Source organism: Pipistrellus kuhlii, unplaced genomic scaffold, assembly GCF_014108245.1.
Source record: "Pipistrellus kuhlii isolate mPipKuh1 unplaced genomic scaffold, mPipKuh1.p scaffold_m20_p_41, whole genome shotgun sequence".
Classification (NCBI taxonomy): Eukaryota; Metazoa; Chordata; class Mammalia; order Chiroptera; family Vespertilionidae; genus Pipistrellus; species Pipistrellus kuhlii.
Genome location: NW_023425542.1, coordinates 323,037 through 339,405, shown reverse-complemented (window position 1 = coordinate 339,405; position 16,369 = coordinate 323,037). Strand labels below are relative to the sequence as shown.

The 16,369-nt window shown below is 37.5% G+C and overlaps 1 protein-coding gene and 1 pseudogene across 1 annotated transcript in view; one reads left to right on the top strand and one right to left on the bottom strand.

Annotated features, from left to right (window-relative positions):
- The first annotated feature begins 1,013 nt into the window (after nt 1-1,013).
- Nucleotides 1,014-16,369, top strand: part of TC2N (tandem C2 domains, nuclear) — a 29,292-nt gene continuing 13,936 nt past the window's right edge. Inside the window, exons 1-6 of the mRNA XM_045571951.1 lie at nt 1,014-1,087; nt 3,894-4,016; nt 5,278-5,505; nt 12,912-13,079; nt 14,863-14,954; nt 16,107-16,182. Of these exons, the coding sequence (XP_045427907.1) occupies nt 3,950-4,016; nt 5,278-5,505; nt 12,912-13,079; nt 14,863-14,954; nt 16,107-16,182 (631 nt within the window). The 5' untranslated portion in view covers nt 1,014-1,087; nt 3,894-3,949. The remainder of the gene's footprint in view (nt 1,088-3,893; nt 4,017-5,277; nt 5,506-12,911; nt 13,080-14,862; nt 14,955-16,106; nt 16,183-16,369) is intronic.
- On the bottom strand, nt 11,683-12,747 carry LOC118704193 (annotated as a pseudogene).

The following is a 16,369-nucleotide window of genomic DNA, read 5'->3' as shown; positions in this document are numbered from 1 at the left end:
TTCCTTCTAGTTGTAGAATTTCCACTCAGCCAGCCTTCGTGTGGTTCTGGATGATGTCCGTTTGTCTTTTAGTTGTAGTTTTGAAAACTTTGTGTGAGGCAGCAGTTCAGGTGTTTACCTATGCCGCCATCTTGGTTTCGTCTAGGCAATCAGTTTGAGTTAATTTTTATGTGCAGTATGTGGTAGTTATCCAGTTTCTTTCTTTACTTTTTTTGTTGTTTGCCAGCACCATCTGTTATAAAGACTATTCTTTTCTCTTTAAAATTTCTTGGCACCTTGTTAAAAATTGATTGAGCATAAATGTAAGGGTTTATTTTTAGGCTCTCATTTTTATTTCATTGATTCATATGTCTTCCTTATTCCAATATCACAGCCTTAGTTATTTTAGCTTTGTAGTAAATTTTGAGAAATATATCTTCCAAATTTGTTCTTTTTTTCCCCAAGATTGTTTTGGCTGCTCTGTGTCTTTTGCATTTCCATATGAATTTTAAGATCTCTTTCTAGAAAGAAACTGGCAGGGATTGTGTTAAATCTGTAGAAAATTTGGGGAGTGTTGCCATCTTTGGGTTACCAACCTGTGAACATGGGGTATCTTTTCATTTATTGATGGCTTCTTTAATATCTTTCAATAATATTTTATATATTTTCAGTGTACAAGTTTTTCACTTCTCTTTTTAACATATTCCTAAATATATTCCTAAATGTTTTTATGATTGGAATGGGTTTCTTCATTTCAATTTTAGATTGTTCATTTTTAGTATATAGAAATACGGGTTGGGAGAAAAGTAGGTTTACAGTTCATATGGAAAATAATACAATAAATAATAATACAAGAATAAATTTTGTGTTTCACATACAAATGTAAGCCTACTTTTGCCTCACCCTTATGCTTTGAAAACTATAAGTAACTTGTTTATTGCTTCTACTAGTTTTTAGTGGATTCCTTTGCTCTTTTTATTTGCAAGGTCAAGTTGTCTGTAAATAAAGAATGTTATTTCTTTGTTTATTTCTAGTATGTATGCTCTTTACATCTTTCTAGTCTAATTGTGCTGGCTGTAATCTACAGGACAGTGTTGAACAGAAGTTGGTGAGTAGACATCCTTGTCTTGTGCCTAGGCTCAGAGGGAAAGCATTCAGTCTTTCAGCAGCTACTGTGATGTTAGCTGTAGATTTTTCATAGATGCTCTTTATTTTGTTGAAAAGATTCTCTTCTGTTCCTTGTTTGACCAGTGTGCATTTGTCCTTCCTTCCTTCCAGCATGAAAGAGTATTGGAAGTTTCAGATTTTTTTTAATCTGTTGAAATGATCATGTAGTTTTTGTTGATTACTTTATTATGTAACTAGAGACTGGTGCATGAAATTCATGCATGGGGGGATGGGTCCCTCAGCCCAACCTGCATCCTCTCCAATCCAGGACCCCTGATGGCTTAGGCCCACTCCCTGAGATTCTCTGCTCTCTGCAGGTCCTGGCCACTCTGTACCTGCTGCCCAGAGGCTCTCCACGGCCCAGAGGTCCTCTGCGACTGGGGCAGGACGCTGCCTGCTCTCAGTGGCTGCCCCCCTCCCCACCCACCCCCAGGATTTGTGGCTATGGGCACCACCATATTTATGATGGAGTGATGGTTAATTTGCATATTACCCTTTTATTAGATAGTATGTATTACATGAATTGATATTCAGATGTTAAGACAGCCTTGCATTCATAGGATAAGTCTTGCTTGGTTATGATGTATAATTTTACTTATAGTAGAGGCTTGGTGCACGAAATTTCATGCACAGGTATGGTCCCTAGGCCTGGCCTGCGATTAGGGCCATCTTCCCTGGCTGCTGGCAGCTGGCCGCCTCCTGCCACCCTGACCCCTGGTTTCCCGTTCATCATCAGGCGATTGGAGCCTGCTGGCTGGGGGAAGGGACTGAGAGATTGGCCAGTAGCTCCTGTGTTGAGGGTGTGCCTCCTGGTGGTCAGTGTGCATCATAGAAACCAGTCATTCTGCCATTCGGTCAGTTTGCATATTACCCTTTTATTATATAGGATGTTTCTGGATTCAGTTTGCTAGTATTTTGTTGAGAATTTTTGTGTCTATATTCATGAGAGATATCCATCCTTTTACTATAAAATTATTTTTTTGTCTATATTTAAAGTATATTTCTTAAAGAATATACTTGGGTCATGTTTTTTGATCTAGTCTTAACCTCTGCTTTTTAATTGGCATATTTAAAGCATTTACACTTAATGTGATTATTGACATAGTTAGGTTTAAATGTATCATTTTGCTATTTCCTATTCATCCCACGTGTTTTTGTGTTCCACCTGCTGTATATTCTTGCTATTTGTTTACTGTTCACCCCAGTTATTTTTTGTCTCCTCCCCTTTTTTCTGCTTTCTGTTACATTTAAAAAAAATTTTCTATAATTCCGTATGATCAGCTTTTTGGCTTACTAGTTCAACCACTCTTTTCTTATTTAGTGGTTGCTTTACGGTTTGCAGGGCATATCTTCAGCTTTGCAGACTGTTGTAGACACACTGTGTGCACAGATGCTGGTTGAGGCCGCCCACAGGTGTGGCAGGGCAGAATCAGCTTTGGAGAGGTCATCAGGGAGATGCTAGGGGGACGAACAGTATTCGAAAGGTTAACGGAGAGGCAGAAATGGCGCCTGCCAGCATCAGACCAGTTAGATGGAAAGAGAGCAAAACAATGGGGGGAAGTGGCACCCACCAGCACTTTGGACTTGGGGGAAAAATCCCTGCCCCTCCAGCACATGCCTTAAAGTTGGTGAATGTTATCTATCATTTTCGTATATCACACAGGTGCTTTTCAAACTGCTGCTCCGTGCAGGATTTCACAAAGAGCACACGTGGGTTTCCCACAGCCCTTTGGCTCACCCAGAATAAGTCTTTCCGGTTTGCAAAGCCAGATGCTACAGCAGCTCCTCTTACCGGTGCGGGTCCCCCAGGCTGAGGCGTGGACCCCTCGCTCTTGGTGGGAGACCTCTGTAGCTGTGATATCCCTCCCACTGTGAGCCACCACACGGGGAAAGGGGTGAGGGTGGGCCCTGACTAGACTGAGCCTCTGCCCCCCCTACCCGTCTCAGTGTGGCTTTTCCTTTATAGGCGTCGTCGGGGGAAATCTGTTCTGCTAGTCCTCAGGTCACTTTCCGAGATAGCTGTTCTGTGTGTAGTTGTAGTTTTGGTGTCAATGAGAGGAGGTGAGCTCAGAATCTTCCTGATTTGGCATCTAGAAGCCAAAAGCCAGAGGGAGTCTTGTTCTTGAATGCCAACTTAACTTGTCCATGAAATGTGTCTTGTGATTGGTGCACTGTTCCTACAACAAATGTGTCTCCTTATTCCGCTTACATATCTGGTGCATTTAACAGACTCCCTTTACTTTCAACATACCTTATTTGTGACTTAGATGGTTGCATGTATGTGTTACAGTGTGTAAAGTATATTTTCCTGTTAGGTTAATCCTGAGCATTAAGCTAACTCATAAAGTATGAAATTATTTGTTTATTGGCCCCATTATAAAGTCTTTGGGTTACTAAAAGAATTGATTTGGAGCAAGTGAATTTTTTTTTCACACTTTTTTTTTTTTTTATGAGGGCCATTTTATGTTTCAAATTTTGCTTGGACATCACTTTAGATATATGAGGCTTAAAGAGAAAATTGAGAGTGGGGATTTTCTTTTTTTTTTTCAGATTTAACATTGAGATTGTTCAATTCCATTTTTATTAACTTATAAGGAGTCCAGGTTATAAAAATTACAAATAGGAAGAAAAATCTGCCTTCCTCTAAATATTTGAGCATCTTAGAAAGACAGATAATTTGATTTATTTAGTGATACCTAATGGCATTAAGCACAATTATTTTAACTTGTTTTCTTTTCTACCAACAGATTAATATTAAAGTTGGAAGTGTGCATCTTTTGCTGGATATTGGAAATTGAGTGTAATGGCAACAGAATTTATAAAGAGTTGCTGTAGAGGATGTTTCTATGGTGAAACAGAAAAGCACAACTGTGAGTTTTGTTTTATGACTTCAACAAACACTTATTTAATGTCTCCTTACTTGTGGAATTTTGTAATATAAAAATAAATGAGACATATTTCCTAACTGCAGAGGGAGGTAGAAACATAAATATAAGGCATGCTAGGTAAATATTAAAATACCCGGGCAAAGAGGGGAGAGATGAATTCAACCCAGAAGGCACTCAGGCACAGTCCCACAAAGGTGGCGGCATTTGGTATGGAAGGGTGGAGAGGGTGTTAGCAAGCTGAGTGGGAAGAAGGAAGTAAGGGAAGAGGAGGGTTGGACATGAGTATTACCATTGGATTAACTCTGTGTGTCCCTTACCTCCCGCCTAACTCACTCGTTTTAGGAATCAAGTATCGTTCTGTCGAACAGAGTGGGTCAGAGAAGCTAGCACAAGGAGAGTTGCTGTCATGTTAGGGTCAGTGTACTAGTATATTTTATTTTGTGATTTGGTGAAGAGACCTACATTTAGGCTTTTCAGAATTGCTTTATGTATTTAAGACTGCTGTAACCATTAGTATTGACAAGAAGAATTGCTTTGTTGAGAGTAGTTTTAAATGACTAGATTTTACTTGAAAGTATTGTGCAATTAACTTCAGAATAAACTTGTTTTTCCATGTATAGCTCTCATGGGAACGAGTCTTTAAAACCTCCTTTAACCATTCCAATGTTAATATACTTTGGCAGTAGTATATTAATTGCTTAAATATTGGCTGGACAGAATTTAATGTAGAGTCCAGAAGTGCTTGGTAGGACCCAAGAGTAGTTTATGTATCAGCCGTTTCTTCTGAAATGATTGAATGAGTACCAAAGCATGTTAGGTTTAGATTTTGATATATGCCGTATTTTTCGGACCATAAGACGCACTTTTTTCCCCCCAGAAGTGGGGGGAAAAAGTCCCTGCGTCTTATGGTCCAAATATAGCCTACACATATATTTTAAAAAAAAAGTTTTTTTACTTGCCCAGCTCTGTGTGGTCTCTGTGTGCTTGCCCGGCTCTAAAATGGTTCTAAATGCTGCTGTTTACTTTACAGGGTTGATTACATGTGTTTATGACTGTGATGTTGGGTTTTAATGCACATAAAATATTTTAGGACACTATTTGTTTCAGAATCTTTTTTTCTTCATTTCCCTTCTCTAAAAACTGGTGCGTCTTATGGTCCGGAGCGTCTTATGGTCCGAAAAATACGGTAAATCTGAATACATATTTGTGATTCTTTTTCTTTTTCCTTCCCTTTTCTCTGCAGTGGAAACTGACTTTAAAACAGGAGTCTCTAATAGTCAAAATGCTACCATCTGTGTACCTCCACTGGCTTCTGTATGTGTAAAGCCGCAGGTTGGCTGTACTGAGGATTATTTACTTTCCAAGTTACCATCTGATGGCAAACAAGTACCATTTGTGGTGCCCAAGTTCAAGTTATCTTATATTCAGCCCAGGACGCAAGGAACTCCTTCACATCTAGAAGAACTTGAAGGTAAACAAGAAAATGCCAGGGTTTAAAAATCAGCATGTAACCGTTCAATGTTGTTATTGCTCTATTTAACATAAAGGTATATCTTTTACACGCAAATTTTACATTTTGCTTTTTGTGTTTTGCTCTTTCTGTAGAGGAATTTAATGTATAGTGTTTTTGAAAGCTTTCATTATGAAATCTGACCATAGTACAACACATTTGTTTCTATAATTGGCCTTTTTTAAAGGAGTAATTTCTATATATAAAAGGCTAAGTGACCAACTCTACATACATCCAACCAACCGACTTGCACACACGCTAGACATATAAAGTTCTCACTGGCTCCAATCACACATGACTGACCTGACCATCTGGTACATATGGTGCACACTGGCAATTTAAAAATAAATGTTTACTTGTGCATACACGATATATATTAAAATATTTTGTATTTTAATTTTATAATACTACTAGAGGCCTGGTGCACTAAATTTGTGCATGGGGGTGGGGGGTCCCTCAGCCCAGCCTGCACCGTCTCCAATCTGGGACCCCTTGAAGGATGTCCAACTGCCCATTTAGGCCTGATCCTGGCTCCCAACTGCTCACTTGCCTGCCTGCCTGCCTGCCTGCCTGCCTGCCTGCCTGATTGCCCCTAAACACTTCTGCCTGCCAGCCTGATCACCCCCTAACATTACCCTGCCAGCCTGATTGACACCTAACTGTTCCCCTGCCGGCTCAATTGCCCCTAACTGCCCTCCCCTGCCAGCCTGGTCACTCCCAACTGCCCTCCCCTGAAGACCTGGGTCCCCCCCTAACTGTCCTCCTCTGCAGGCCTGGTCTCCCCCAACTTCTCTCCTCTGCCAGCCCAGTCACCCCTAACTGCCCTCCTCTGCAGGCCTGATTGCCCCCAAATGCCCTCCCTTGTAGGCCTGATCCTTCCCAACTACCCATCCCTGCTGGCTTGATCGCCCACAACTGCCCTCCCCTGCTGGCCATCTGTGGCAGCCATCTTGTGTCCACATTGGGGCGGCCATCTTGTATGTTGGAGTGATGATCAATTTGCATATTACCTCTTTATTATATAGGATATTATGTATACTATTTTGACATGTAATTTTTTGCAGTAATGTAATTTCCACACGAATCTTTCTTTCTAATTAATTTCCTTTCAATGTGTACAAATCTTGTACTGGGCCACTAGTATAATTATAATCAGATGTCCTTCATATGTCTAGAAGGAAAAAATAGAGGAATTATTCTGGATTTGATCAGTAGATAGAGAAAACATTCTGTCTACTGTTTCCTGAAGTTTGGTGTAAAGAGAAATAAGGAAGCAATGAAATAATCTTTCTTCCTTCCCATTGTTCTTCACCACTGTGCTCCCCAGTCTATAAATAACACTTGCCAGTCTAAATAGCTGCTTGAATGAGGTAGATTCATTGGCTTGAATTTTGGCTGATATTGTAGAGGTCAATGGACTAATGAAGAGGAAACAACATATAACTCTTGTATTTTAAAAATAATTTGTTCTAGTGGATTGAAACAGTCAGTCACAATGATTATTTTTTCTCAAAATTTTATGAAAAGTTTTCAAACATACAGAAAAATTGAAAGAATGTAATGGTAAAAACCTCTACTTATATACCACATAGATTTTTACATTTTAGTATACTTCCTGTCACATATATTTATCTATTCATTTCTCTGAGCATTATTAATACTTGTGGAGGAGGATGCATTGTCAGAGTAAATTATGGACATTAATAGACTTTCCTCTAAATATTTAAGCATTTATATCATTTACTAGAGTTCAGTATTCTTCTTTCAACATAAACTTTACATTCAGTGAGCTGCCCAAGTTTTAAGTGTGTAATTTTTGAGTTTGACAAATGCATATACTAATGTAATGTAACTCCTATCAAGACCTAGAATATTTCCTCAAATATTTTTTCTCTTCCGGTTTTCCAATTACACACGTGTAGGACTCTTTGATGCTGTTTTATGTGTTTCTGAGACTTCTCCTCCCTGCCCCCCGCACCCCGATCTTTTTTCTCTCTGGTCTTAAGATTGGATAATATTGATCTACCTTCAAGTTATTTGTCTCTTTCCTTTGTTATCTCCATTCAGTTGTTAAGCCTATCCACTGAATTTTCTGTTTTAGACATATATTTTTCATTATTGTGAGCCATTTTTTTATATTTTTGAATTTCACGTTTGTCTAAAAATTCTCACATAGAGGTCATCTAGGTTTGAGTTCGGTGTATTGTCTTTTTGTTTGAGAATGGGTCATATTCTCCCGTTTCTTTGTGTTTGGTAACTTTGGATTGTATTCCGGATGTTGGATATTGTATTTTAGGGATTCGAATCTGTTATATTACTCAGAGGGTTATTTTTTTTCTTTCCTTTCCTTTTTTTTTCAGCAGGCAATTAACTTTGTTGGATTCAGCAACTTGGTAGTGGCAGCTCTTACCTCAGCTTAGTTTTATTATCCTTAGTTGGAGTCTGTCCCACACATGTGTGGTTCAGGGATCAGCCAGGTATTTGAGCAGACTTTATTCACATAATCTGGGGTTTTCGCCTTTCCAAGATTCCCACCTTACCTTCTAGCTGCTGTGATTGCTCTGAACTTTGCCTTCTGGTTCTTTAGGCCAGAAAGACTGGATTTTCTATTGGAGTTTTACCCGCCCTGCTCAGCGCCAACTTTGGCCTGCCCTGAGGCTAAAAGTTATTAAAAACAGATAACTAATTTCATACTGTTCTCTTTTTATTCCAACAGTCAAATCCTGTCCAGAATCTGCATTGCTTTTATTCACGCTCCAGTGCCTTTGGGTTTTTAGTGTTATCTATAAGCAAAGAAGGTCTAGTAGGAGTGATTTTTTTTTATTTTAAAGAAACAAGGAAAGATGAACTGTGTCTTGTTTTTCGTATATCTTAAAAAAATAGTTTTTAAAATCTCTGGCTCACAGGATACCATGATTAATTATTTTTTTCTCTTTTCTCATACCTGTTCAACAATATTGGGATTAAGCCATGTAAACAGCCTTGCAATTTATAATATTCGCATCATATATTATGAACATGTTTTCATATTCATTACTTTTTAATGGCTTTATAGTATTAAATTATATGGATGTACCACAATTTATAAATTATCTATTCTTAGACATTTAAAGTATTTTCTGGGGGTGGGAGAGGCGGTTGTAATCAGAAAATAAGTAAGAAATACCTAACCTGGCAATATGTGGTTATTTTTCTTTTCATTGTGTCGTTAATAAATATTACATTTTTAGTTGACTAAGAAATTGACTTACACTTAGATTATAGGATCACTGAGGATGTGGTGAAGCCATCTGATTTTTAGCATATTGGAGAGAGAATTACTTTATATAACGAAAGTCAGGAAAGTATTCTCGGTACCTAATTATAGAAATAAAATATGTGTAAGCTGTATGTGCAAATGCATGTGTGAGTGATGGGCTGATATGGAGATTTTGAGAAGATAGAGCAGGCCAATATCAATTGTGACTTAAATTATGTTTCAAATATTTGAAATTTGTTTTGTTGCTTTACTCACTTGCTAGTAAGTCTGATTACAACTATAGCTTCCTGCTTTGATAGAAGACAGATTTATCATTAAATTTTTACTGTGCTGGCTTTTTCACCTACCTACCTATCCATCCAGAGGTTACAATTTGAATTAATATTGAAATTTCAAATAGGGCTTTTGAGATGTGTTGGCAATTATGTAACTTTACAACAGTATGGCTCTATAAATTGAGAGAAATTCCTCTTGAACTTAAAAACTGATATCACTGTGTACTGTTTGAGGGGAAAATTGGAATTCTGAAGTGGCTTACTTATAAAGGAAAAATGGAATCAGAATATTCCTTTTTAGGTATAGCCTATAAAGGTAGTGAGTGAGTCATACTCCTGACAGTGCCGTTCTGTTACCACAGATGTTCGTGGTTGTTTATGTGTCGAAGGAGTCAAGTGTTAGCTCACGGGCTGCACACTCTTTAGCTCTCTGGCGTCCTCGCTCCCTCTTGGCGCCCCTCTGACCATGCACTCTGCTTGGATTGTATACGTAGTGTTTTTGGAAACAGGACGAGGATAGAATCTCACCTCATAACCTCTTATTTTTCTTTTCTGAACTCAATGTCAAGCTACCTGTTTTATTGTTTAGTTTAATTCAGAAAATACTACTTTATACCCTGGGTTCTGTTTTAAATGGAACAAAAAGAGTGAAAACATGGTGATAATTTAAACATTTAAAACAGTTTATGTGTTTATATTATTTCCAATGTGATTATAAGCTCTGAAGAAAATTTGATCTAAATATAAAACACATGTAGAAAACAGGAACAAAGAAATCCATAGCGCAGTGATTTATTACAAAGCAAATCGTGTGCCTAGTCACCATTCAAAAGCATGTGGCTAGTCACCACCCAAAGCTTCCATCTTTCCCTTTCCAGTCACTTCAGAATAATCAGTATCGGTTTTTTGCTTTTCTTACTTTTTACCACTTAAGTGCATATCCCTAAATGTTATGATTAGTTTTTTGTATGTTTTCTGACCTTTATATAAATGAAATAACATATTCAATATATATTCTTTTGTTTGTGGGTTCTTTCAGTCTGCATTATGTTTGTGAAATTTACTCAAATTATTGTTATTAAGGTTCAGTTTGTTTTTATATCCGTACAGAGAGTGTATTTATCTATTGTTTTCTAATGGATGAGATACAGAAGTGTTTCTGTTTAGCATACTATAAGACACCGGTCACCAACCTTTCAGACTCGATGGACTACTGGTGGTCCGTGGACCACCAATTGGTGACCACTGCATAAGGTATTTTCATGTAACAAGTATATACTCCAGTTCATCTATTTTTATTGTTGATGGGCATTTGAGTCTTTTCTAGTTTTTGGCAATAATGTATGATGAACATTCTTGACTTACCTCTCAGTGCACATGTACAAGCATTTCAGTTGTGTATAAGTCCCAGAATGGCATTTTGGGATTGTAGGTTATAAATATTGTTAGCTTTAGTAGAAGTTAGCAAACTTATCAGTTTACATTTTCATCAGCAGAGTATGATCATTCGCATTGCTCTGCTCTCTTGCTAGGACTTGGTATTGTCAGCTTTTTAATTTTAACCATTCTGATGAGCATGTAGTGGTATCTTATTAAAGTTTTAATTTCCCTCATGGCCAATGAGATTGAGCACCAGATCATGTTTATTGACTATTTGAATAGACTCTCTTCTGAAGTGTCTGCTTAAGTCTTAAGCTAATTTACATATAGGCTTGCTTGTTTTTTCCTTATTGATTTGTGGGAGTTCCTCATAAGTTCTGGATATAAGCCCTTTGTTAGTTATATTTATTGCACACATCTTCTCCCCTCTGTCTGTTACCTCTTTACTTTTTAAAATAGCCTTTCGACAAATGGAAAATTTCAAATTTAATGTAGTTGAGTTTATTAAAAATTTGTAATGATTAAGGCTATGTTCCCTTTAAGAAGTGCTTCTCTGCCCTAAGGCTGTGAAGACTTCCTGATAAATGTACTTAATATACAAGTTTTATTGGTTTGCCTTTAACATTATTTTAGAGCTATAACCCACAATAAATTAATTTTTGTGAATATACTTAGATGGGATGAAGGTTGTTGTTTTCTCTATAATATTTAGTTGTCTTACCCTTTTCCTGTTGTTGTGCAGTGCCACACTGATTATAAATTCAGCATCCATAAAATGCATGTCTCTTTTTGGACCTTCTATTCTGCTCCACTGATCTTATCATTGGTGCCCATATTCCTTTCTTTTTTTTTTTTTAAATATATTTTATTGATTTTTTACAGAGAGGAAGAGAAAGGGATAGAGAGTTAGAAACATCAATGAGAGAGAATCATCGATCAGCAGCTGCCTCTTGCACACCCCCCACTGGGGATGCGCCCTCAACCAAGGTACATGCCCTTGACCGGAATCGAACCCGGGACCCTTCAGTCCACAGACCGATGCTCTACCACTGAGCCAAACCAGTTTCAGCCCGTATTCCTTTCTTAATACTCAGTAGAGCAAATCTTTCAATCTCGTTTTTTGTTTTGTTTTGTTTTTTTTAATATTACCTTTTTTATTTTATTATTTTTGGTCCTTTATGTTTCAATATAAACATTTCCTATCTGTTTCGCTATTTGATTTCTAACTTTGTAGCGTTGGTGTTAGAGAACATACTCTAGGATTTCAGTCCTTTATAATTTGTTGAGACTGGCTCTATGTATCTCAGCATATGGTCAGTTTCTTTTCTTATTTAATAACGTTTTATTTTTCAAAATGTGCAGTTTGTTCGTGCATCTTCTCCAGCAGTTGGGGTATCCCCACCCTTGGTGTTTCCGGTGTAAATTACTCGAGCCAGTTTAGAAAGTCCCTGGCTGAGGAAGCTCTGTCTTCAATCTCTCAGTGACAACAGCTGGGCTCATCAGCTTATAGTTGGGAGCTTCTTTACAGAGTTTGTCATGTGATGCTTGTCAAACAAGACTAGGCTATCGAGCTTTCCAGAGTTTGCCTTTGGACCACGACTTCCTTTTGGTCTTGCCTCCAGATTTGTTTGCTGGGTCTTTGTCTTTCTTAGCTGACTTTCTGGCATCATTCTTCCTGTCATGCTTGGGCAGTGTAGTGACCTTGAAGAGCAGCTGCTACCACTGCTGTCTTGATAAGATGTCATACAAAGCCCTGACTGGTGTCCTCAGTGGTTAGATTATTGGCCTGCACACTGAAGAGTCAATTCCTGGTCTAGGGAGTGTGCCTGGGTTGCAGATTCAATCCCCGGCCCCCATCAGGGAGTGGGGGGGAGACAGTCAATTGATATGTCTCTCTTTCACATTGATGTTTCTCTCTCTCTCTCCCTCTCCCTTCTTCTCTCCTCCTCTCCTCTCCTCCTCCCCCCCCCCCCCCAATCCCTTCTACTCTCTCTGAAAAACAATGAGGATTAACAACAACAAAAAGATGCCAGACAAAAAGTAGCTGGTGGTCAGTTTTTATAAATGTTATGGTCTTCATGAAAAGAGCACATTTCTAAAAAGAGATAATTTTTTTACTTAAAAGTTGTTCTTGTAAGTAGAAAAATAAAAGGAAACTCCAATCACAAAATACTGAATTGTCCACAACATTTTGGAATAGTGTTCTTAGGGGCAAAGAAGAATGTCAAAAATTTACCAGACTGTGTTGAGAGCAGGTTCATGGCTGATCCCTGGCAGAATACTCCACATACTTAGAGTTTAGGAAAAGTGTGCTTATTTTTCTAGATATCAAACACATGTGAGTTAATATTACTCGAAACAAATTTTTTTTTCTTTTGCCTTGAATGCACCAGTTGTTGGCTAATAACTCCAAGGAAAGGATGTCATAAAACTTTAGAAACATTTGCTTTCAGGATCTGCCAGAGCATCTTTTGGGGATCGCAAGGCAGAACTTTCCGGCTCCTCCCACCTGGGATCCAGCTATGACGTATATAACCCGTTCTACATGTATCAGCACATTTCACCAGATTTGAGTCGGCGCTTTCCTCCTACTTCAGAAGTGACAAGACTATATGGATCAGGTTTGAAATTTTTTACATGTTTTCCTCCTTGTAGCTCTTTCTTTTTTTCAGAGTTCAGCTTTTTATTGAACATGTTACAAAAGAGGTTTAGTCAAAAAGACCAAAGCCCAGCCAAGACTGGTTTGGCTCAATGGATAGAGCGTCGGCTTGGGGATTGAAGGGTCCTGGGTTCGATTCCGGTCAAGGGCATGTACCTTGGTTGCGGGTATATCCCCAGTAGGGGGTGTGCAAGAGGCAGCTGATTGATGACTCTCTCTCATCGATGTTTCTAACTCTCTCTCTCCCTTCCTCTGTACAAAATCAATACAATATATTTAAAAAAAAAAAAAAAAAAAAAAAAGTCCAAAGCCCATCAGACTCCCCAAATCCTTCTTTCTTTGCTCCTACTTTCTCCTCCTCAGCTGGGGCAGCAGTGCTGGCTCTCTGTGTATCTCTTTTAGCAAATGTACAAGTCAGATTAGACCAGAGATCCTGAAAGAGATGATTCTTATTATGGAAAACAATCTATATATATAAAAGCCTAAGTGACCGTTCCACCAGTAGCTATGATGCACACTGACCACCAGGAGGCAGACACTTTAACCAGTAGGTTAGCTTGCTGCTGGGGTCCAGCCTATTGGGACTGGGCAAGTCAGGCTGGACATGCCCTGGAGCCCTCCCGTGATCCCTCTCTGGCTCCGATTGTGCACCAGTGGGGTCCCTCGGCCTGGCCTGCACCCTCTCGCAACCCGGGGCCCCTTGGGGGATATCAGGGAGCTGGTTTTGGCCCAATCCCCACAGTCCAGGCTGAGGGACTGCACCAGTGCATGAATCCATGCACTGGGCCTCTAGTTTACAAATAAGGATAAGGTAGGCTTCAGAAGTGATGAGATAAGCATCCTGACCGCTTTGTGGCATTATATCTAATATAAAAATGGAAAGACTAAAAGTTGTATGTGTTAGTAAATTCTAAATTCCATTTTATTTGTCCTTTTTTGAAAAAAAGTTTTATTTACAAATTATTTTTATATATTTTATATATAATTTATCCATTCATAAATTTTACAACAGTTATTTACCAGCTTTTTCCTTTTCTGCTTTATTTAGTAAAAATGATATATTTAGAAACATGATATGTTTACAAATGTAAACAAAGAAAATAGAAAATGCCTAAATGATTTTTAGAACATTCTTAGTGTCATAGTTGAAACTGCATCAGTTATAGTCTATCTAGTACATATCTGATTCACAAATTTATCACTGTTCTTCTGGTCATGTATTTGTCTCAACCTTGAATTCAGGTACTAAAAATAAAGCAGAAATATTCATTTAAGAATTTATTTATTGCAGTTCTAGACTAGCATACACATTGGAAAAGAGTTCTATTCTTCCCGGACCTTACAGTTCAGGAGGGAAACTAGCAATACAGGATCAACTGGGACTCCGTATTGATTTTTTAAAAATGAGTGCTCATTGAAAAGTTGAATTGCATTTAGTGCAGAGTATTTACCTCTTCTTTGATGATTCTTACGAGATGAAGAATTGAGGAATGTAGCAAAAAGAATGAATTTTTCCCTGCTTGATATTTGATGTGGATGTAAAAATGTATTGTTTGATTTTTATTGGTTTCTGTTTCAAACAAAGTAAAATAATGGGAAAAAATTTGTTATAAAGTTTTATCTTGTAAGTAGATTTGTGCATAATATTCTTGATGTATTCCTAAAAAGATTTAATTCCTCGTAATTAAGTAGAATTTCTTCTTTTTTACTATAAGAATAAGTAATTTACTTTCGTCTTTTTATAGTTTGTGATTTAAGGACCAACAAACTCCCTGGTTCCCCGGGGCTAAGCAAGTCTATGTTTGATCTTACAAGTTCATCGCAGAAGTTCATGCAGGTAAATTATTTATATAAATTTAATTATATTCCATAATTTCTTTTCAAGCTAAAAATTAGAAGCGTGTACGTTACATGTTTTGCATCTTATGTAGATATATCTATTCTCATACTTCTTAGGATAAACACTTGATATTTCCCATTTGCATTATTTTAGCTTTTCAAGTGAATAAAAAAGGCAGTAGTTGTTTTTTGTTTTGTTGTTTTTTTAATGAATCTTACATCGCTCATTTGACATGCACTCAGATACTTGGAATTTAAATGGTATATATTTAGAAGTGCTTATTGATTTTACTTTCTTTAATAAACATAGTTACTAATAAAAAGTAGTATTTCTATTGAGATGTGGAACTTTATTCATTTATATTAAAATACTGTCCTAGGTTTCAAATAAAATTGACAAATTTCTGACAATTAAAAATATGTTTTTTTTTTAATACAAGTGAACTGTGATTATTACTTAAAACATAGGAAGTAGAATTAAGCAAAGTAAAAAGACAAATCACCTATATTCCTGTAACTGAGTAAAAACACTGTGAAAATATCGTTTTTACATATTTGTGGACTTTTTTCATGTGAATATATATTAATTAAAATGAAGTGTATTCTAAATAATCTTTAATAATCCCAGTTGAATTAAGTTTTTGCAAACTTAATTCTTTGCAGCACCAGTTCTTTAACACGCATTGGAGTTGTGTAGAGAGCTTGTTATCAATAAAATAGAGGATGCCAGGCCTCACCCCCAGAGCTTTTGCTTTAGTAGCTCTGCAGTGAGTTTGTATTTCTAATGGTTTCCCAGGTGATGCTGCACCTCCCGGTCCGGAGGGAACATGCTGTAATAATTTGCTTTACAGGTTGTTAGGTATCAGGGCACTTGCAAATATATTTGGATTTTTATTAGTACCTTTAAATCTGAAACATAGCCATATCTCTTCATCTTTATTACCAAGCCAAACCGAACAGCAAAGGCTTTCCCCTAAGATATGTGAGATTTTCCTGATAACACACACAGAAATCTTTTCCATCTAAAGGTGGGAAATTCTGGTCAGTAACTGGCCAAATAGTTAGCATGCATTTTGGTAGTAGGGAAGGTATTATTTCAGACTCCTTCAAGTTTGATATGTAGTTTCTGACTAAAGCATTCTATTTGTAGAGACATGATTCACTGTCCAGTGTGCCTAGCAGCTCTTCCTCTAGGAAAAATTCTCAGGGGAGCAACAGAAGCTTGGGTAAGGAACAAAGTGCCCTATTTTTATATTCTTAAGGGAATTATTTCTACCCAATAGTAATGTTAAAGTATATATGCTACAGGAAGAGAATCTATAGGTCCTCGGGTTACTCTGGAGATCCATTCCTACAATGTGACGTAATGCAATTTTTATTGTAAGTCAGAACCCACCTATATAAGCAACTATG